General features: G+C 56.3%; 1 protein-coding gene across 1 annotated transcript; it reads right to left on the bottom strand.

The window, feature by feature from the left end:
• Positions 1–1,839: 1,839 nt before the first annotated feature.
• ATP1A3 (ATPase Na+/K+ transporting subunit alpha 3) lies at positions 1,840–21,353 on the bottom strand. The gene is made up of 23 exons (XM_054579497.1): positions 21,257–21,353; positions 17,334–17,420; positions 17,166–17,225; positions 16,835–17,038; positions 15,712–15,825; positions 15,464–15,598; positions 14,992–15,109; positions 14,583–14,851; positions 13,134–13,332; positions 12,938–13,047; positions 12,725–12,859; positions 10,711–10,903; positions 9,421–9,596; positions 9,199–9,335; positions 8,746–8,896; positions 8,461–8,629; positions 5,965–6,119; positions 5,763–5,886; positions 4,819–4,964; positions 4,155–4,285; positions 3,653–3,754; positions 3,200–3,291; positions 1,840–2,894 (listed from the first exon to the last, which is right to left on the bottom strand). The coding sequence occupies exons 1-23, from the start codon at positions 21,260–21,262 to the stop codon at positions 2,866–2,868; spliced, it is 3,042 nt and encodes a 1,013-aa protein (XP_054435472.1). The 5' UTR covers positions 21,263–21,353; the 3' UTR covers positions 1,840–2,865.
• Positions 21,354–21,846: the final 493 nt, after the last annotated feature.

Raw genomic sequence — 21,846 nt, 5'->3', positions numbered from 1 at the left:
AGGCGGTGAAGAGCCAGTCAGCCAGGGAATAAGATACAAACTGTTCAGCATGATTTACCTGGCGTGGGTGCAGGATGATCCGAGGAGGCAGGAAGCGATTGTGCCCTCAAGGGCCTCTGTCCATGCTCACACCCGGGAGCTGGGAGGAGGCCGCAGGAGGGCCTCCCAGGAAGTGCCTCTGCTAATGGGGCTAGTGGAGCAATAGGCAGGGAGGCCTCCTGAGGGGGGTCCTAAACTGAAGCTGAATGAGCCACACTTTGAAGATCAGATTGGCTGCTCCTTACTGTTTATTAGCCCCAGGCTCTTAGTAGAAACTTGCTGAGGTTTCCTACTTGGCTTCCGGAAATCAGAGGAGGATGGTGAGTGCACACTTACCCCGGAGCGTCAATGGGGGAGCAGCACCCAAGTTCAAAGTGATGAGAGCAGCCAGGGCCACCAGGGAAAGAGCCCCCAAGGGGAAGATAAATATTGCTGAGCAGAGAGTTGGAGGCAGAGGTTCAGCAGCTGCCTCCCCTCATGGCCAGCCTTGGGAAGTTTGAGTTTGACTCTTGTTATGAGAGCCGTTAGGTTTCCTGACAGGAACTCAGTGAAAGTGATTTTACTCCATAACCCACCAGTACTTGTTCTGAGCAGAGGATATAATGGGCAAAGGCCTGGAGGTATAGCACAGCGTGGGCCATGGATGGTGGGGTCCACAGGCAAGGACATTGTTGGAGGGGCCCTCTGAGCAGGGCATGGGGGGACTTTTGAATCCAGGGTTTGGGGAGATCTGTGGGAGATGGGGCCCTGAGGCAGAGAGAGATTGTGAAAGACGGGAGGATTCCTGAGACAAGGGGATAGTGAGAGACTGGGTCCTTGAGAGGCCCTATCCTATGGCAGATGGGCCTTGAATTAGGGGGACGGTGGGAGGTGAGGGGGCACCTGAGAAGGCTGGGAGATGGGCCTTGGCCCTGTGGTCCCTCTAGCCTGAGGTCCCCTTCCTGTTTCTTGGATCCCAGAGGAAGGAGAGCTGGAAGGGTAAGAAGACCTTAGCCTAGACAATCAGAAACCTAGGTTATATGAGTATTCCTGCTGTGTGACCTCGAGGAAGTCCCTGCCCTCTCTAGGCTTCTGATTGCCTACCTGTCCATGGGAGCATTTCTTACCCTGCACCTGATGAATAAAGTAGCTTCTGCAGCCTCCCTAAGGAAGGTGCAGTCTCACGCTGCCCCTCCCCCTCAGATTCAGGCACTCCTTCAGCCGTTGTTTTGTGCATTGGGCACATGCACGTATTCACTCACACTTGTGAGTTCTTAGCACCCTGGCCCTAGCTCCTCCTGAGTCACATCCCTGGGCTGTGTTAGGAAGGCCACCTTGAGGGAAGTACTACAGCTGCCCGACCAGAATGGTTAAAATTTGAAAGACTGACAATATCAAGTGTTGGCAAGGATCTAGAGCAACTGGAACTTTCATGCCCAGTGGGAATGCAGAGTGACACAAGAGCTTTGGAAAAGGTCAGGTTGTTTCAAGTAAAGCTAAACACAGTCCCTTCCATGGCCAGCAGTCCCACTCCTAGGCATGTACTGAATGTGTCATTACTAGAATGTTCCTATTCCTAGCAGCACCAACTGAAATAGCCTCCAAAGTGGAAACGACCCTAATGTCCATCAACAGGAGAATCGATGGACAGGTTATGTTATAGTCACACAGTGGAATACTATATGGCAATGAAAAAGAATAGGCTTCCAATACACACAACATGGGTGACTCTCCGAGACATGATGCTGAGAACAAGAAGTCAGACACAGGAGACAACATGCCGTAAGGTTTCATTTATACAAAGTGCAAGAACAAGCACAACCAAAGGATGGCGACAGAAAGCATATCAGTGCTCTGGAGAGGGGCTGACTGGAAAGGGGCACGAGGGAGCTTTCTGGGTGGATGGAGATGTTCGATATCTTGAACGGGGTGGGTGTAATTTTTTAGATTGTTCAGCTGTGCCCTTAACATTTGTGCGCTTCACTGTATGAAAGTTTATCTCAATAAAAAGGGAAAATAGCATAGTGACTTAGAGCTTGGATAGCCTGTACAAATCCCAGATCTGCTACCTCTCAGCTCTGTGACCTTGAGCAAGTCACTGTCCTTTCTGTGCCTCATACCTGTGAGGATTAAGTGAGTTTATACACAGAATGCTTAGAAGAGGGCAGAGCACAGAGTGGAGGCTCAATGAATCTCCACCATCATCCTCTAGTTGTCACTTTCATCACTTCCCTGGGGTCCTACTTCCTCTCGCTGGTTCTGATCCCATAATCCCATCTCCTAAAGAATTCAAGATGCCCTCCCTCTAGCTTTAGTTTGGTCTAAAACTCCATGACTTGATGATGACCCCGTGTCTCCGGGACTCCCAAGCTGGTGCCGGCCTCTCCTCCTGGCACGGCGTGAGCCCCCAGCCAGTGCGCCAGCACAGGGGACACCGCCCGCCCATGCCTCCCGTCCAGAAAGCAAGCACAACACACACCGCCTCTCTCCCCACTGATATATTTGATAATTGTCCAGAACCAGAGATGGCATCAGCCAGGGTGGGGGGACATTGAGGGGGAGTAAAAAAGAGCCCAGGGAGGGGGCTGGGACACAGTGGTGAGGAGAGGGAGAGGAACAGAGACACAGAAAAGAGGAGAGGCAGGGGCCGGGGCGGGGACAGAAGCCAGCCAGAGGTGGGGAGAGAGGGAGGGGGCCGGAGACACTTTGAGGGGGTGGGGCCAAGGTGGGGGCCATGGGGAGAGAGGGCCCCTCCCCCCAGAATACAAAATGGGGGGGACTGGAGGGGGCTGTCCTGGGCTTGCAAGGAGGGGCAGGGAGGAGATGGGTGAGGTGCTGGGGTTGAGGTCAGTAGTAGGTTTCCTTCTCCACCCAACCTGGAGAGGAGAGAAACAGACACAGAGAGAGACAGGCGTGGAGAAAAGCACAAGGAGAAAGAGAAAGACAGAAAGAAGCCAAAAGGACAGAGACACGCAGAAAGGCAGGGAGGAGGCCCAGACAGACAGGGAGAGAGGAGGTCGAAAGGGAAGGGAGAGACGACACAGAAGGGAGGCGGGGAGACAGAGAGCGAGGTTAGCATCAGACAAGCCACCATGGTGTTTCCCCGCCCCGCCTCCAGCCCTGCCTGCCTGTCCCCCCAGCCATCTCTCTGCCCTGTCCCTCTGCCCCGTCAGCCCCTCACCCCCGGGGTTCCTGCGCAGGATGAGTTTGCGGATTTCATCATAGACGAAGATGAGGAAGCTGTAGGGGAAGGCACAGAACCACCAGCTGGGCCTGTAGAGATGGGACAAGAGGAGGGCGTCAATGTGGGGCCCAAAGTGGGGATAGGAGGCAGAGTCCCAGGGGACAGGACGGGCCACGCCGAGGGGGGTTCTCCCTTGGTCCCTCCTGCCCACCAGTGAGGGGTGCCTTGGCCATGGCTGGGGAGCACCCACTATGGGAACATCCCACAGGGGTGGGGGCAGGCTTGGTGACATCAGAACAGGGGCTGCAGTGGGGGACACAGAGAAGGGGGTCCTAAGAGACACCGGGAGAGGTGGAGCCTGTGAGGATGTCCCACAAGGAAGGCTCCTCCCTGTAGGATCCTGAAGCTGGTGGTTGGGGGGCCGTCCTGGGGGTGGTGAGGGGCACTCACTTGAGAGGGTACATGCGAAGGGCCACGTCCATGCCAGGGCAGTAGGACAGGAAGGCAGCGAGGGCCGTCTCCTCAAACAACCCGAAGATCAAGATCTTGTTCCTGGAAGCACAGGCAGGGCTGGACCCAGGCAGCCCTAGCCCACCCACAGACCAGAAGCACACCCAAAGGCAGACAGAGAGACAGGCATGGAGCTACAGGGAGAGAGAGACAAAAAGAGACAGGGAGGCAGAGACAGATCCAATGGAAGATGAGGACAGAAAGAGCCAAGGACAGAAACATAGGCAGGCAGGGATGTGGACCCAATCAATCTCTCTCTCTCTCTCTCTCTCTCTCTCTCTCTTTCGCGTGCGCATGCACACACAAGAGACAGAGACAGACACGGGGGCAGGGGGCTGGAGACTCCAAGACAGGCAGGTCACTGGAGATAGAATCAACTCAGAAACAAAAATGGAAACACCCCGAGGGGAGGGCAGACGCGCCAGCCCCACGCAGCCCTCACTTCATGCCCTGCTGGAAGACCGAGTTCCTGCGGGTCTTGCAGATGATCAGGTCAGCCCACTGGACGACCACGATGCTCACAAAGAAGGCTGTGTGGCACGTGAACTCCACTACTTTCCTTTGCTCGTACGTCTGCAAGAGCCATGACCAGCATGCAGGACGGCAGTCAGTGAACTTTGAAGTGCTGGCCGTGGCCCTGGCCCCCAGCCTCCTTGTCTGCACCCAGGGCAAAGCAGGGACTCTGTCCCGATGGGGTCCCACAGGACCTCAGAAATGTCTCCCCTCTTAGGCTGACAACCCCATGGGAAGAGTCAGGGATGTACTAGGAAGGAGAGGTTAATGGTGACCTCGGTTGTCAGTCAGGGGCCAGAGACCATCCCTGGCATGGAGGGGAGTGGGAGGGGCTGAGGACCCCGTGGGCCTCCTCAGGGGACGGGCACTGGTGAAATTTGAAGGGACAGACAGAGATCGGGAGGAGGGCAGTGAAGGTGTCTCGCCCGGTGGGGCAGGGGCAATGGCTGGACCTCGAGCAGCAGGAGGCCTCTTGCCCAGTGAGGGTCTTGGCATGGGCCCGGGGGCAGAAGGGGAGACAGGAAGCAGGACAGCTTGCCCGGGGCACACTGACCAGGAGCTCCTGCTAGACCGTGGGGCCCGACCCCACTCACCCACTGCTGCCCGTAGCTGTCCTCAAGGTCATTGACGGTGCGGTCATCCCAGTTCAACCGGATGCCCACCAAGTTGCCAGGCAGGAAGCCATTTTCTGCCAGGATTACAAAGTAGGAGAAGAAACCACCGAGAGCCTGGATCATTCCTGGGGGGAGGAGAAAAGGGAAATGAGGAGAGGTTCAAGCCGGGGCAGACAGCTAGCCCACTGCACTCCTGGGGCCCCTTGAGACCCCCACCAGGAGGCAGGTGGGCCACCTCCATCCTCTTGCCGAGACACCACCTGGGGCAAGCTTCCAGAGGGCGGTCTGGTGGAGAGCACCGGGGATGGGCCTCTGGGACAGAAGCCTCAGGGAGAGGGCTCTCCCCAGAGGGACAACCTGGGGCTCCCTCCCACCTGAGCCCGGCCACCTGAACCTCAGGAAATCCCCAAGGACCCTCGGGCTTGAGTCTTATGGGACCCGTATGCAGAAATGACTTCCCCAGGCTTCTAATCACCACCATGAAGCCCCTGCTCACTGGAACACTCCCAGTGACGGGGAGCTCAGCACCTTTGAGGCCCTGCACACATCATCTCCAGCAGCAGGTTGAGGAAGAGGCAGAGAGAAATGAGAAAGGGGTTCACTCCTACACTAGAGCTCACAGGCTGGTCTCTTCTTTCCCATCATGGAGGTGGGGGAGCAGTGGGCTCTGGCGTGGCCAGCCAGGGCCAGCCCTGATCTGCCGCCACTCAGTGTCCTGCGTGCTCCCCGGGTGCACCCCCTCTAGGCCGGGCCTCCACCGTGGCGACCACCACCCATCTGTAAGCCACTCCTTCCAAATCTCCCGCACCGAGCCCTGCTTGTACTCCACTCATTCAACACAAGGCTTCTGAGTGCCCACCGTGGGCCAGGCACTGCTCTAGGCCCATCTAGCCATAGTCAAGACAGGCTCCCCAGATCCTCACCAATCTGCCCATAGGCCATGCTGATGAGCCTCTCGTTAACCAACTTGTCAGTGCGCGGATTCCTGGGCTGTCTCTTCATGATGTCACTCTCGGCAGCCTCGTATGCCAGTGAGATGGCAGGGACCTGGGCAAGGAAGGCCGGGTGAGCTGGGGAGTGAGGGGCCCTGCCCTCCCAGGGCCCTGGGAGTGGCCGGAGGCTCACCATGTCCGTGCCCAGGTCGATGCAGAGGATGGTGATGGTGCCCAGAGGCAGCGGGATGTTGGCCATGATGAACAGCAGGAACGGTGTGATCTCGGGGATGTTGCTGGTCAGGGTGTAGGCGATAGATTTCTTCAGGTTGTCAAAGATCAGGCGGCCTGTGGTGGGGACAGGTTCAGACCTCGGGATCAAACCATGACACCCTATCCCCTCCTCTGCCCCAGTCCACGTGTCCTAGCTAAGCCATTCCCTCACCTGCCCACCCGTCTGCACACAAGTATAAGCGTGTTGCCCCGTTCAACCATTCTTTGAACTACACCGTCTTTGGAAGACTGTTTGGCAGTTTCTATTACAGTGAAACACCCCCTTCTCTATTGACCCAGTCATCCTGCTCCTAGGTTTATACCCAAGAGAAATCAGTGCTTATGTCCACAAAAAAAGCAAGTGTGAATGCTCACTGTAGCATTAGTCACAATAGCAAACACCAAAACCAACCCCAATGTCCATCAACTGGGGAGTGGATAAATAAGCAGGTCCACCCATGTAATGGAATACCCCTCAGCAAGGAAAAGGAACAAGCTCTGCACACCCAGCTCCATGGATGAATCTCAGAGGTGTGACATTGAGGGAAAAAAGCCAGACAGAAAAGCATTCATATTGCAGGATTCCATTTAGTTGAGATTCAAAAGCGATCTGTGATGCCAAAAGTCAAGATAGCGGCTATTTCTGGGAGGAGAGGTACAGACGGGAGACCTGATGAAACCTTAATAGGGGCTGGAAATGCTCTCTTAATCGGGGTCTGGCAGTTGCACTGATGTGCACATGTGTAAAAGTCACCAAGCTGCCCACCTTACTGTACGTACGTCATAGCCCAATAAAAATCCAATCAGTACAGTGTGTATCGAGTACAAAGAAACTCAAGATGACTCCAGCCAGCCTCTCCCTCCACCTTCTCTCATGTGCTGAGAGACGTGAGCTACAAGATATGTCATAAAGAAGGGGCGAGGAGGCCCGCGGCATGCAGGTGTGGATGGTCTGATCAGCGTTGTGTAAAATGAGAGGCTTAGGTGTTCCCACCTGCTACTGCTTTCCCTCTAATGCACGTGTTGCTCCCCACAGACTAGTGGTATCTCATCCTAAAATATTTACGGGTGAAATAACGACTTAAATGCTCTTGAATGTGATCCAGAGTGTGTAGTGGTTGGGGGGGGGAGTTTAACAAGATTGGCATGAGCTCGTAACTGTCAGTGCTGGGTGATATGGTGGCAGTGGGGCCGCTGTGCCATTTGCTCAGCTTTGGGGTATACCTGGGGTTTCCCCTCCTGGAAGTTCGACTTTGTTTTTGTCACTCCAGAGAGGCCTTCCTTGTCCACCCTCTCTAGGTAGGACCCCCATTACTATCTGCCATAGCACCCTGCTTGCTTTCTTGGCACTTGTCACAATTGGTAATTAGGTCTTTATTTGTTTGTGAACTTAAGGCTATCTCTCCAGCTCCTTGAGGACAGGGACCATGCCTGCTCGGCCCACTGCTGTGTCTCTAGCCCTCGTGTGATGCGCAAAGTAGGAGCCCAGTAAATGCCTGGAAGGTGTGAACACGTGTATCATCAGTGTGTGCACTGCACATGCATAGATGTCTTGGGGGGGTAACAAAGGGTTAGCCATGGTGTCCTCTGGGAGGTAGGAGACAAGGGATAGGGCATTTAATTTGTCACTTTAGGCTCAGCTTCCCTGTTTGAATTCTCTCTTATGCATTACTTTTTACACTGGGGACATTTCAAATGAGGGAGAGAGAAACTGGAAAATGCACCAAGCACGAACAGTGATTATTTCTGGATGATGAGGTTACGGGTGATTCCAATTTTCTTCTTCATGCTTTTCTACATTTTATATAATTATATTGTATTACTTTGATGATCAGAATAAAATTAAGTGTGAACAAGCCCCATCTGTGGCCATATCGAGGCCCGTTAGCCGGTGGAGCCCGGGCCGTGTGGCCCAGGCTCCCAGCGCCCAGCTTCCTACCGACTCCTTCACCCAGCCTCGCCTTTGCGCACTCAGCTCTCCCGCCTGCAGCTCCCTTCCCCAGCACTACCTATGTGAAAATGCCCACGTGGTCCTTGGGACTCGGCAGTGACCCCTGTCCACTCTGGGAGGCCTCCTTGACCCTGACCCCAGGCTGTGAGGGGCATTCTGAGGGGCCCGCTGTTCCCGTGGTTGCACTTACGAGTATTTAAAAAATGCTTGCGAATCTGCCCACCAGACTGGCCCTGTGCTGGGCAATGCTGGGACCCAGAAGTGCATCAGCTCAGTTCTGCCCCCAGGAAGCCCCCAACCCCTGGGGGAGAGAGACTGAAAAGGAGATGCTCAGGTTCCATGGGGCCAGTGGGATTCCGGGATCGACTCCCTGTCGTGCACCCCACGGCGGCACTGGCCTATCCCCCTTCCCCTTCTCCAGCCTCACGCAGGGATCCCGGTCCCCAGGGCCACCTGGCCACTCACCCTCCTCCACACCCGTGACGATGGAGGCAAAGTTGTCATCCAGCAGGATCATGTCCGCTGCCTGCTTGGAGACATCAGAGCCGGCAATGCCCATGGCCACCCCAATGTCAGCCTTCTTCAGGGCAGGGGAGTCGTTCACACCATCCCCAGTCACGGCCACGATTGCTCCCTGCAGAGGGAGAGGGTAAGGAGTTCACCCAAAGGCCTGGCCCCAGACCCCTCTCCTCAAGGCCCAGGAGCCCAGGCCCCGGCCCCCTCCCACGAGGGGCCCCAGCCCCAGCCCACCTGTCTCTGGCAGCCCTCCACAATGATGAGCTTCTGCTGGGGAGATGTTCGGGCAAAGACGATCTCAGTGTGGTTCTGCAGGATCTCGTCAATTTGCTCGGAGGTGAAGTCCTTGAGGTCGGTGCCATGGATCACACAGGCCTTGGCGTCCCTGAGAAGAGCAGAGAGTGGTCGGCACGCATGGGGAGTGGTGCAGTGGCTGATGGACAGAGAGTCAGGCAGGCCAGACCCACAGACAGGAGAGGCTGGTCACCAGGCTCTGAAGCTGAGGCCCAGGGAGGCTGAATGATTTGTTCAAGGTCATGCAGCCCAGCAGTGGCAAAGGCGGGGTGTGAAACTGCCCCACCCTGGAGGAGGAACAGGACCCAGGCGCTGAGTCAACAGAGGAGGCCCAGAAGGAAGGGGACCTGCCATCCTGTGGGCAGCAAGGCTGAGCCAGTGGGTGGCACTCACCGGGGGTTGACCTGGCTGACTGGAATGTTGAGCCGGGCAGCGATGTCCTCCACAGTCTCGTTGCCCTCAGAAATGATGCCCACACCCTTGGCAATGGCCTTTGCGGTGATGGGGTGATCGCCTGTGACCATGATGACCTGCGGGCATTGTTTGGGGAAGGTCCAGCCTCCGCACTGGCCTCTGGGCCACTGGCCCTGCCTCCCCAGTTGCCCCAGGCCGCACCTTGATGCCTGCACTTCGGCACTTGCCCACTGCATCGGGGACGGCGGCTCGGGGCGGGTCGATCATGGACATGAGGCCCACAAAGCAGAGGTTGTCTGTGGTGAAGTTCACATCGTCGCAGTCGAAGGCAAAGCCCTTGGGGAACTGCTCCTCGGGCAGGTAGTAATGGCAGAAGCCTGGTGGCAGAGATGGTGTGGGGCATGAGGGCTCCAGTCCCAGGCCCCCCTGCTGCCTGCCCCACAGCTCCTGGCCGTCCCGTCCCAGCAGTCCTCTCCCAGGGGGCCAGTCGGCCAACGTCCCTTTCCTAAAGATGCCATCCTTTCAATGCTCAGCATCACTAGCCATCAGAGAAATGCAGATCAAAACCACCATGAGGTACCACCTCACACCGGTCAGAATGGCCATCACAAACAGATGAACAAACAACAGGTGCTGGCGAGGCTGTGGAGAAAAGAGAACCCTAGTCCACTGTTGGTGGGAATGCAGACTGGTGCAGCCACTGTGGAAAGCAGTGTGGAATTTCCTCAAAAAGCTGAAAATGGAACTGCCTTTTGATCCAGTGAATCCCCTGCTGGGATTATACCCTAAGAACACCAAAACGCCAATACAAAAGAACCTATGCACCCCAATGTTCATAGCAGCACAATTTACAATAGCCAAGTGTTAGAAGCAACCTAAATGCCCATCAGTAGATGATTGGATCAAAAAATTATGGTACATATACACAATGGAATACTACGCAGCAGAAAGGAAAAAAGAACTACTAAACTTCGCGACAGCATGGATGGAACTGGAGAGCATTATGCTAAGTGAAATAAGCCAGGGGGCGAAAGACAAATACCATACGATCTCACCTATAAGCGGAACCTAACCAACAATACAAAGATGCAAGGAAAATAAGACCAGCAACACTGAAAGGAAAAGAAACCAACAGAGACAAGAGGGAAGGAGGGAGCGGGGGCCGGGAAAAAGGAAGGGAAGGGGAAAGTCAAGGAACATATAGCACGGACTCATGGACAAAACCAAAGGGGAAGAGCTGAGGGAGGGAAGGAGGGAGGGGGCAAGGGAAAGTGGTGGCGGGGGAGCAGAGACAAATGTATTTAAAAAAAATAAAATAAAAGAGAGCTGGAAAAAAAAATCCAGCCTGAGAATTACAAAAAAAAAAAAAAAAGACGCCATCCTTTCCTGTTCGTTCGTTCATTCGTTCATTCATTCATTCATTCACGGTGTATTCTGGGAGGCCCTACGCTGGGCAGCATCATGCCCTCCTTGACCCCACGTGGTGCGCACCCAGCACACGCTCGCCCAAGCCGCCAAGCTCAAGGTAGGCGTTCTGGAAGGCTTCCTTCATCTCCTCGTCCAGCGGCTGCTCCTTGCCCTGCAGCAGGATGGTGGAGCAGCGGTCCAGGATGCGCTCAGGGGCGCCCTTCATCACCAGCAGGTACCGGTTGTCATTGGGGTCCTCGGTCTCATGGATGGAGAGCTGCGGGGAGAGGGGAGGGTGGGTGTGCCCAAGCCTCGCCCGGGCGTGGAGGCTGCCTGCCTGGCTGGGAGAGGACCCCCTGGGCCCACCCAGATCCACGGGCGCCAGGACAGACAGCTCCCACAGAGGACGCTGTCTAAATCTCTACCTGAGAGATCATCTGTTGGTCTCTCGCAGAGATCTCTCTGTTCGCCCCTGCCCGTTTCTGCCTCTGTCTCACAGACATTTCTGGCCCCTTGTGTTTCTCACAGAAACATTGGCTGTCCGTCCGTAGGACATGTGCCTCTCTGCCTGCCCTATGCCTCCCCCAACACCTTATCCTGCATCTCACCAAATCTGGTTGGCTCACCTCCAAAATACACCAGATTCTGATTTCTTCTCACCTCCCACCTCCAGGGCCCTCATCCGGCCACTATCATCTCTCAGGTGGAACATCGCAGTGGCCTCCACACTGAACCCCCGTTTTGGCCCTCCCCACCCCATAGCATTTCCTCCGCAGAGCAGCCAAGAGGACCCTTTGAGCGATGTGAGCTAGTGGAAAATGGTGCAGCCACTTTGGAAAAGAGTCTGGCCGCTCCCTAAAAGGTTAAATACAGAATTACCATATGGTCTGGTCATCCCTAGGTCTACACCCCAGAGACATGCAAACTATGTCCACACAGAAACTTGTCATGTGGACGTTTGCAGCAGCGTTATTCATAGTAGCCAGCAGGAGCAGAAAGATTAGGTTCAACCCACACAATGGAAGGTTATTCAGCCACAAAAAGGAATGAAACGCTGATCCATGGTACAGCGTGGATGAACCTTGAAGATGTTATGTTGAGTGAAAGAAGCCAGGTACAAAAGTCCATATACTGTAGGATTCCATCTATATGAAATGTCTAATATAGGCAAATCCATAGAAACAGAAGGTAGATTAGGGGTTGCCTAGGGCTTGGGGAGATACGGGAGGTTGGGGGCAATAGCTGAGGAATGTGGGGTTTGTTTCTGAGATGATAAAAATTTGCCAAATTTTGTAGATGACTGCACATATCCGTGAGTATACTAAAACTATTGAATTGCACACTTTAAAATGGGTGATCTATGGTGTGTGAATTGTATCTCAATAAAGGGGCTTGAAAACGTGAGTCAGGTCCCATCTCTCTTCTGCTCACAGCCCACCTGTGGCTCCTGTCCCCCTAAGAGTCGCACCCAAGTCCTCCCCACAGCCCGCAAGGCCTGATGGGACCCGCCCTCAGCTCCCACCACCCTCCCTGGCTCACTGCTCTGCCACACTGGCTGCTGGCTCTTGTTGAAACATGGCAACACACGCCTGGCCTGCCCTAGGGCCTTGGCACACACTATGCCTGCTGCCGAGAACCCTTCCCTCGGCTCCCTCCTTCAGCACGATGACTGGCAGACATATTCCGTGTTTCCTTGTGCCTTTGTCCTTGTCTGTTTTCTAGCACTAGGGAGTGAGTTCCACGAGAGGGACTTCACCCGCTGCTGTAGGTGTCCCCAACACCTAATACCGCATGCCTGACACAAGGTGGCTGCTCAAAAACTTATTTATTGAATGAATGAACGAGATCCCTGGCTGGGTCCCACTCTCTGCTACAAAAAGAATTTTACTCCTTTGCTTCCTGCTCCAGCAGAGACTTCAGGTCTGTTCCTCTCCCCGCAAAATGGATACTCTCATTCTGATTTCACAGATGGGGAAACCGAGGCTCTGCAAAGATTAGTAACCTGCCTAAAGCAGGAGGACAGTGGGGTGGAGCTGACTGCTAAGGCATCATAGAGAAAGTGAGGTCCAGGTCGGCTCCCACGGAGAGCCCTGGGTACCTGGTATTTGTTGGTGGAGTTAAAGGGGATCTCGGCCACTTTCTTATTACGTTCCCGCATCAGCTTCACGGAGCCGGAGGACAACTCAATGCACTTCAGCAGGGCGGACTCAGAGGCATCACCAGCCACATCCCTCTGGGGAGAGAGGGCTGTCAGGGCACAGCAGCAAGGGTGGGCACGGGCAGGCCAAGGCCAGGCGGTGGCCGGACCCACCTTGAGCACAGGGATGTTGTCCTGACCACCCTTGAAGACGGCTCGATTGCAGAGTCCGGCGATATGGGACAGGGCCACCCAGGTGTGTGAGCTCTTGTCGAACGAGGTCCCTGAAGGAGTCACGTGTCACAGCTGGGGACATCTTGAGGCCAGGCCCCTTCAGTCCCCCCCTCCTCGGCCTGGGCCCCACCCTCACCTGACTGGTCCTCAGTGGTGTCGGCCTCGTGGATCTGATTGTCAAACCACATGTGGGCAACGGTCATGCGGTTCTGAGTGAGGGTCCCTGTCTTGTCGGAGCAGATGGTGGATGTGGAGCCCAGGGTCTCCACAGCCTCCAGGTTTTTCACAAGGCAGTTCTTCCGTGCCATGCGCTTGGCGGTCAGTGTCAGACAAACCTGCAGGTGCACGAGGGCAGGCAAATTACAGGTAGAGCCAGAAGGCAGGGCTGGACCAGCAGTATGAGTGCCAACGACCCAACTTCCCAGCCCAGGGAGAATTCTGGATGGCTTGCAAGAGAGAATGGTGTCACTCAGCAATTCCACCCCAAGGCACAAACCAAGAGCAGAATGCATTTCGAAAGATATGTACTGGGATGTTCATCGCAGCAGCAGTTAGAATAGCTTCAAAATGAAACAAACCAAATGTCCGCTAATGGCAGAAGGGATAAATAAATTGTGGAATAAAGATGGAATACTATATGTCAATGAAAACGAGCAAGTTACTGCTGCCTGGTAACTGCATGGGTCGAGTTCAAAAACATGATGTTCAGCAAAAAAGAGCCAGAAACGAGTTCACAGTGAATTATTCCAGTTGATATGAAGCAGGAAGATTGTGCTTCCGCAGGTCCTTTCCCTGGGGTTGGGCCGGGGGCTGGCGAGGTCCTGAGGGGGCTACGGGGGAACTGGAGCCTGGTGCAGCTGACATGGGTGTGTTTCTTTTGCCCAGACTCTCAGGCGATACATTCATATGTGCAACACTTTGTGTGTATATTATATGCCAATGAAAAGCCTTTGACCTAGAGTAGCTCTGAATATGCTAAAACGGAAAACCTGCCTGCTGATACATTAGAAATCAAAGGGAAACTAGCATTCCTAAGATGGTCCCTTCCATGTACCTGAAAACTCTTACTAACACGCTGCAATATGCCCACACCTGCCGAGAGGAGAGCAGAGAGCACACATCTGCAATGGGGCTGACGGCTGGACACTGAAAAGGGGGATGTTATTTTATTTTTAAACTATTTTAATGTATCCTTTAGATTTGCTACCACTACAGTGTACTTCTTAAATTTGTAAGTTATCTTTGAAAAGTGATGAGATGTTGTCAGCCCTTTATGCCTTGTAGTGTTTCTCAAGATTTTTGTTTGTTCATTTGTTTGTTTGTTTTGTTAGTGAGGATCTCCGAGTCACAGGACCCTCCTCATTTGAGATTTAGGAGGCTCTGCCCCCAGGACCCAAGTTGCCCTTATCAAGAACACTGATAAGGGCGACTCTCTCCTCCCGCAGACCCAGGAGTCCATCCATACTCCAGCCCCTCCTCACTCTGGCCTGGGGGGATGAACCCCAGCCCCCCTCTCTCCCTGGACCCAGAGCTCTGGGCCCCCAGCCCTCCCTTCCCCAACCCATTGTAGGGGTCCAGGCCTTACAGTGACAGTGGCCAGCAGGCCCTCTGGGACATTGGCCACGATGATGCCGATGAGGAAGATGACAGCCTCAAGCCAGGTATATCCGAGAATGAGGGAGAGGATGAAGAAGGAGACACCCAGGAAGACGGCCACGCCAGTGATGAGCTGGATGAAGTGCTCAATCTCGATGGCGATGGGCGTCTTGCCCACCTCCAGCCCTGAAGCCAGGGTGGCGATACGGCCCATGACAGTGCGGTCCCCGGTGGCCACCACCACGCCCCGAGCCGTGCCTATGGGGCCAAAGGGGAGTAGACGGAGTGGGCGGACGGCTCAGTGAAACTAAGAGGGACCCAAGCCCCCAAGACACATACATCCCTCTGTCTGGACGAGCTCAGCTCCAACCTGGTGCCCCTGCCGCACCCCACCTCACCTTCCACGCAGTTGGTGGAAAAGAAGGTGATGTTCCGAGTCTCCAAGGGGTTGTCATGTGTGCAGTCGGGAGAGCGCGTCTGGGGTTCTGATTCACCGGTCAGGGAGGAGTTGTCCACCTGGGGGGAGCAGCGGAGAGAGGGCTTACCCTGGGGCGTGGGATCAGGGGCCCTTTGTCCAAAGGAGACTGGGGCTGAAGCCTCTATCCCTTGAGGTCACAGCTAGAAGCCTGGGTGCCGGGCTAGGTGAGTGATGTTTGAAAGGCCAGCGGTTGGGTTTCTGTAGATGAGGAGTGGACAGGGCTTCCTGCTAAGGTGTAAGGTAACTATGGGTCTGAGAGGCAGGGACAGGGGCCTGGACTCCTGGTCTGAGGGAGGAAGGCTGGGGGTCTGGCCTCCTGGGTCGGAGGGAGGAGGGCTGGGGGCCCCACTCCTGACCACTTCATGAAGGGCAGAGCTAGGCCCCAGGCCCACCTTGCAGCCGTGGGCTGAGATGATACGCAGGTCTGCTGGGACTCGGTCTCCGCCCTTGATCTCTACCAGGTCCCCGACCACCACATCCTCAGCGTTCACCTGCATCTTCTCACCTTCCCGGATCACCAGTGCTTGCTGGGGAAGGATGGAGAAGAGTCACCTGCCGGACTCCCTCTGCCTGGTGTCACTTGGCACGGCCCCCACCCACCTGTCCACCCCTACCCGGCCACTTCCTGGGCACCCCTCACCTGAGGAACCATGTTCTTGAAAGACTCCATGATCTTGGAGCTCTTGGCCTCCTGGTAGTAGGAGAAGCAGCCGGTGATGATGACCACAGCCGCCAGCACAATGCCCAGGTACAGCTGCGGGGAGATGCCCGGTCACAGGTGCTGCAAGCCACCCCCAGCCCCAGCCTGGGTTTGTGGAATCTTGGGAGGGAGCTTTGCATCAATGAGGGTCTGTAATCATCTGTCTGATCCCAGGGTTGTGTCCATTCGAAATTCTGTGTGTCTGAGTCTCTCTTGTCTGTGAGTCTGTCTGCCTGTCCACGTTTGAGTCCCTCTTTCTGAGCATGAGTATGTTTGGGTGTCTGGGTCTGTCTAACTCTGTATTGTGCATCCATCTGTCTGTCTTTCTGCCTATGGCAGAGGACCTGGGGGTGTGCTATTACCTGTCTGTGTGTTTAGGTCAGTGTGTCTGTCTGACTGCCTGCATGCCTGGCTTTAAATTTACAGGACTATTTGTGTTTGAGTCTCTGTACGTGCATCTCTGTCTGCCTGGCTGTCTTCCTGCTTAGGTTTTAATTTTGGAGAATGCCGTCTGTGCCCCAGCCTCATGTTTGCTCGCAGCTCTGTGAGTGTTCGAGTTCCAGTGTCTGTCTTGCCATCAGTTTGTCTGCCTGTTTGTGCCTGTGTGTCTGAACTAGGTGGCAGCATGATTGTGTCCAGGCGTGATTGCACTGACCCTCTGCACATGTGCGTGTGTGAGTGTGCATGAAAGAATCTGTATGTAATCAGTGTTTGGGTCTGTGTTTATAGGTACGCCATCTATTGAGACCGTGTCCCTGTGTGTTTCTACATGAGCACACTCTCCCTTTGTGTATCTTTCAGGCCATGCCCACCTGGTGGTGTCTGTCCCCAAGGCCACTGCGATCACACAGCCTTGGGAGGGAGCCCCAGCTTATGTGTCCTGCTGTGTGCTCTTGGGCAAGGAACTTGGCCTCTCTGAGCCTCCGTGTTCCTTGTGCCTTCTCTGGTGTTTTCATGAGATGATTGTGAAAGGTAAATGAGAAAAAGGAGAGGAGTGGGCTTCAAAAAGTCTAAAGGGACAAGGAGAAGTGCCCTTGTGCAGAGCCGAGCAGAGGGCACTCACGTTGTCCCCAGAGGGATCGTCCTCCGTGCCCGCCTGGATGCCGTAGGCCAGGAAGCAGAGGATGGCCCCAATCCACAGCAGGATGGAGAAGCCCCCGAAGAGCTGGCGGCAGAACTTGACCCACTCGGGGGTGGTGGGCGGCGGCGTGAGTGCATTAGGCCCGTCCCGGGCCAGGATCTCCTGGGCTTTGCTGTGGGTCAGACCCTTAGGGACACAGGATGCACACAGAACCATCCCTGAGCATCCCTGGCACCCCAACACTTCATGACCCCCCAGGGCCCAGGGTCAGCCCCAGCCCCTGCCCCCAGCCCCTGCCCCCAGCCCGCCGCACCTGCACGCAGTCTGTGTTGTATTTCCGGCAGACCTCTTCCACTGACATCTTGTGCTCTGTCTGAGGAACAAGAGTTTGGGGGGAGGCATGTGAGTGTCGAGACCCTCAGGGGTGGGGTGGGGTGGGGCCTGCTCTGGGACACTGTGCTGTGCAGGGGGTGGGGCTTACCATGGCCACCTCCTTCTTGAGGTCGTCCATGTCCCGGCGCTCCTTAGCCTTGCTCTTCTTGGGCGAGCCCTTGTCATCTTTCTTGTCCTGCGAGGTGGCGATACGATAGCTGTCAGAGCCACCAGACTGTGGGCGAGAGGGGATTACAGGGGGACACCGGCCCTCCGAGCTCACTCTCACCCTGTCCTGTGTCTCTGGGCAGGGGGCTGGCTTGGGGGTCTCCGTCTGTGTCTCTGGGTAGGTTTCCCTCTGGCTATGAGTGTCTCTCAAACCTGTGAGTCTTGTCTTGGCCGACGGGCCTCACCATCTCTGGCCCTATGTGTCCTTGGGTCTCTTTCCCTGAGGGTCTCCATCTGGGTTAATCTGTGCTTCTCCCTCTCTGTTTCTGTGTCCATATCTGTGAGCTCCTTCCCTTCTGTCCTGTGTGTCTTCTTATCTCTGTGTGTTTCCTTCTGTCTCTTTCTTCCCCTCCCTGGGCCTGTCTAACCTTCTGAGTGTCTCTTGCTGTGCCTGTCTGCCTGTCTCTCTTGTCTGTCTGGGTCTGTGTTTGTGCCTTTCTGTCTTGTTCTCTTTTGTGCTTCTCTGTCTTCTTCTATCTCTTTCTCTCTCCATCTTTCTATCTCTGTGGCTATTTCTATTCCTGATCACTCTCCCTTATCAGTTAATGTCTGTTTCTCTCTCTCTCTGTCTCTGGGTCTCTCTGCACTTTTGTCTCTCTATGATTTTTGTTTCCCTCAGCTCTCTGCCTCTTTCTGTCTCTCACACAATGTCTGTCTCCATTTCTTGAACTATATCTGCTGAGTGCAGCTGAGTTTGTCCCTCTGGGTTCCTATCTCTCTCCAAGTTGATGTATTGGGATCTCACACTTTCTCTAAGTGTCAGTATTTTATGTCTCCACATCTTTCTCCATCCTTATATCTACCTCTCTCTGTCTTGTGTCTCTGTCTTCATCGCTCAAGCTATCTCTCCTCTGTGATGCTCAGTGTGTCCCTATATCTGTCCATCCCTCACTGTCTCACTCTGCAGTCTTCCTCTCTATCCCTGTGTCTGTCTGTCTCTGCGTCCATCTCTGCATCTCTGTCCCTCCAGCCCCAGCTCTCCTGTATGTTTGCTCTCCCATCTTCTCCCTCATCTCTTTCCCTGGGCCTCACTCCCCAGCCCCATGGATATCTCAGTCTCTGTATCTCATGAGACCAAGCAAATCTTGGGAGACAGCCAGTCCTGAGGGCCTTGATTGACAGGCTGTGGGCCCTGGCCTCTCTTCTGAGGGCTGGTGGGAGCCACAGACAGATTGGAACAGGAGGTGGGTACAGTCAGGCCTCTGCAGGGGGACATAGTGGGAGCTGGCTGGGGTTTGGGGTACAGAAGAGCAAGAGGCAGAAGCCCTGGGCCTGGCTTGGCTAGATTCTGTGTGAGGGGGAGTGACTGAGGTTCCAGTCTGGCAGCCCGGGCAGATGGGGAAGGCAGTGTCCTGGGACGGGGATAGGAGGGGAGGGGTGAGGCCAGGTGCTGGTAGAGAGCCGCTGACAGATCCAATGGGCCCACGGCCAAGCCGGGATCCCAGGCTCAGCGAGGCTCAGAGATAATCTCCTTGTGACCTTGTAGAGGGCTGAGCTGCCTGCTGTCTGACCCCAGACCAGAGGTTGAGCTGGGGGACTCCTGGAGGGGCTGCAGCCCAGAGTCTCTAAGAGGTTTGCAGGGGGTGGGAGAGAGGCTTGGCCCTGGGCCAGCCCTGCAGCAGCACTGCGTCTGACAGGGAAGCACAAAGGCTTGGGGGACAGTGAGGACACTCCTCCATCCCTTGTCCCAGGACAGGTTTCGGCCTCTGTGGAGAAGTGGACCCATGGATGTGGAGAGTTGTGGAGATAACAGCTCATGGGGTCAAGGCAGAGACATGAAGGGGAGGCAGGAAGGAGAGATGGGAGCCTGGCAGGAGTGGGGAAGAAAACCAGCTGCTCAGCTCTGAAGCCTTAGGGAGGCTGAGGAGCTGATGCTTGGGTCCCTCAGAGGCCTAGGAGTGGGTCCTGGACTCCTGGGTCTGAGGGGGAGGGACTGGGGGCCCAGACTCCTGGGTCTGAGGGAGGAGGGGGCTGGGACACCTACGCTCTTGCTTGTTCTTGCCATGACCAGGCTCCCATGGGGGTGGGCATCCGTCTGTTAGAGGGGGAGCTGAGGCTTTCCCAGTGAAGGCACAAGGCCCACGTGGGTGCCCTGGGGGACAGAGCACCTCTGAGGGTGGGGGAGGGAGCATGCCTGTCTCACTGCAGGCTGCCCCTGTGGCTCCTTGCCATTTTCTGTGCTGCCTGCCTCCTCCTGAGGCCCTCAGCTCACACAGCCTCTGTACCTTGTCCAGGCTGTTCCACCCCCTCTTAGGGTGTCTGGGGCATCATCTCTAAACATCTGTCCCTCAACTTCCCCTATTGCCCTCTGCCTCCTCTTCCCATCATCCAGGCTGAGGCAGGTTGTGTCTGGATAACACATGTCTGTCCTTGGGTTGCCTCATCTCAGCCTCAGTGTCTCTCTTTGTCGCTCTATGTCTCACCCATGTCTCTCTGCCCATGTGTCTCTTTCTTTGTCTCTATATCTGTCTCTTTCTCCCTGCCTCTTTTACACCATCTCTCTGTCTCTGCATTTCTCTCTGTCTTCCCATGTCTCTGTCTCTGTGTCACGGCTTCCTGTGTCTAAACCACCTCACTTCTCTACTTGTCTCCATTTCTTTCCCTAAGTCTCTTCACCTCCCCCCTCCCAGTTCCTTCTCTAAGGCCTTTAGCCTCAGTCTTCTTCTCCATCTGCCCGTGGTCTCCCCTCCCTTCATCCCACTTACCTGGAAGCATCACTGACTGCCATCTCCCCCGCCCTCTCTCCCAGTCCTCTCCCCAGCCATTTCTTCTCCCCATTCCCCCTCACCCACCCCAGTCCGCAGATCTGTAGCCCCATCCCCCACCTCCATCCCTGGGCCCATCAGCCTTCATCCGCCATCTTTCTTATAGTCCTCACAGTCCCTTCCCATTAGCCTCTCCCATCCACACCCTCTCTCTTCATCCCACCCGCCTCCTTCCCCCACTCCTTCCCCCGTGGCCCCGCCCCAGACACGCAGGGAGGAATCCAGGGCTGCGGCGGGGTCAGGTGGTCAGCCAGGAAAGGAGACGGCATCTGGTGGAGAGACTGGCAGACAGACAAGGACACACGGACACCGAGACAAGGGCAGCGAGAGGCATGCACAGACCCCCCCACCGCCACCACACACTAGCAAACATGCACCCTCAGCAAGGCACTCAGTCTCCCCGCCACGGTTCTCCTGCTCCTCCCAGCCCTCAGTGTCTGCTACCCCAGATCAGAGGCTGGACACAAACCGCAGCCCCAGGCCGCACTGCACCGAACTGCAGAGCCCCCCCACCCAGGCCTGGAAGGAGAAAGAGAGGTCATCTGGCCCCCACCAGGCCAGGGAAGCAGAGGGGCTTCAACACCCCCAGACACAAGCACCAGCTAGCAGACACACCCAGAGATGGTTATGGGCAGTCACACACAACCCCGGGGTACACAATCGCAGGCAGATGGGGCTCCCAGGCCGAACAGGGCCAGGAGCTCACACGCGCGCACATGCACACGCACACACACACGCATGACTGAGTATGTCCGGCATCGGGGCAGCCAGAGATGCCGCGGACCGGTCCGTGCCCCGAGGACGGCAGACAAAGACACAACAACATGCGCCACGGACCCCCACGACCCAGGCGGTCCGCGCACACACTCAGTCAGAGACACAACCACAAGCGCCGGCCAGGTCAGCGGGCTCAAGGGGTCCCCGCAGACCTGGCCCCGGAGCGCCGGGGTCCCGGAGTCCCCACTCCCCGCCGACACCCAGTGTCACTGGACCCACTATGTCGTACACACGCACCGCCCGGCTGGACCCGAGCACCTACCCCCATCTTGGCGGCTTCGGGGGGTCAGGGGCCGGCGGGTGGGGAGGGGGCCGGGGCAAGGGCCTCGGGGTGGGCTCAGGCGCGGGGTCGGGCTGGGGGCTTCTGCAGCGCCCGCGCCTCGGTCCGCGCGTCGGTCTGGCCGTCAACCCTACCGCACAGGGTCTGCAGCGGCCGCCGCCTCCGCCGCCTCATATGCCCGCGCCCGCGGGGGGGAGCTGCGCCGGCCAATCACAGGCGCCGCCGCCCTGACTGACGGCCCGCGGCCCCGCCCCCGGTACTGCAGCTGTCCTCCCCGCCCCCCGCCTCTGCCGAGGGGGAGCGCTGTGGGAGGGGGGATCCCCGAGATCCCCGCGATGGGGATCCTGGAGACCCTCACAATGTGGGGGGCGGCGCCTCCGAGGAGGGGGTGCTGTGGGAGGGAAAGCCCAGGAAGTCCCCTCATTGTGGGGGTGTGCCACGAGGGAGAGGGGTGCGCTGCGGGAGGCGGACACCGGGTGGGGGAAAGCCCGGTAAACCACCGCAACGAGGTGGGGGGCCCAGAGCACGTCCGTCTGCAGTGAGGTGGGGCGGGGGAGCCTAGGGACTGCGTA

The sequence above is a fragment of the Pteronotus mesoamericanus genome, unplaced genomic scaffold (assembly GCF_021234165.1).
Source record: "Pteronotus mesoamericanus isolate MK-2021 breed Mesoamerican mustached bat unplaced genomic scaffold, CSHL_Meso_final contig_538, whole genome shotgun sequence".
Lineage (NCBI taxonomy): Eukaryota > Metazoa > Chordata > Mammalia > Chiroptera > Mormoopidae > Pteronotus > Pteronotus mesoamericanus.
Note: the sequence above shows the minus strand (reverse complement) of the source record. Positions and strands in the feature narration are given on the sequence as shown.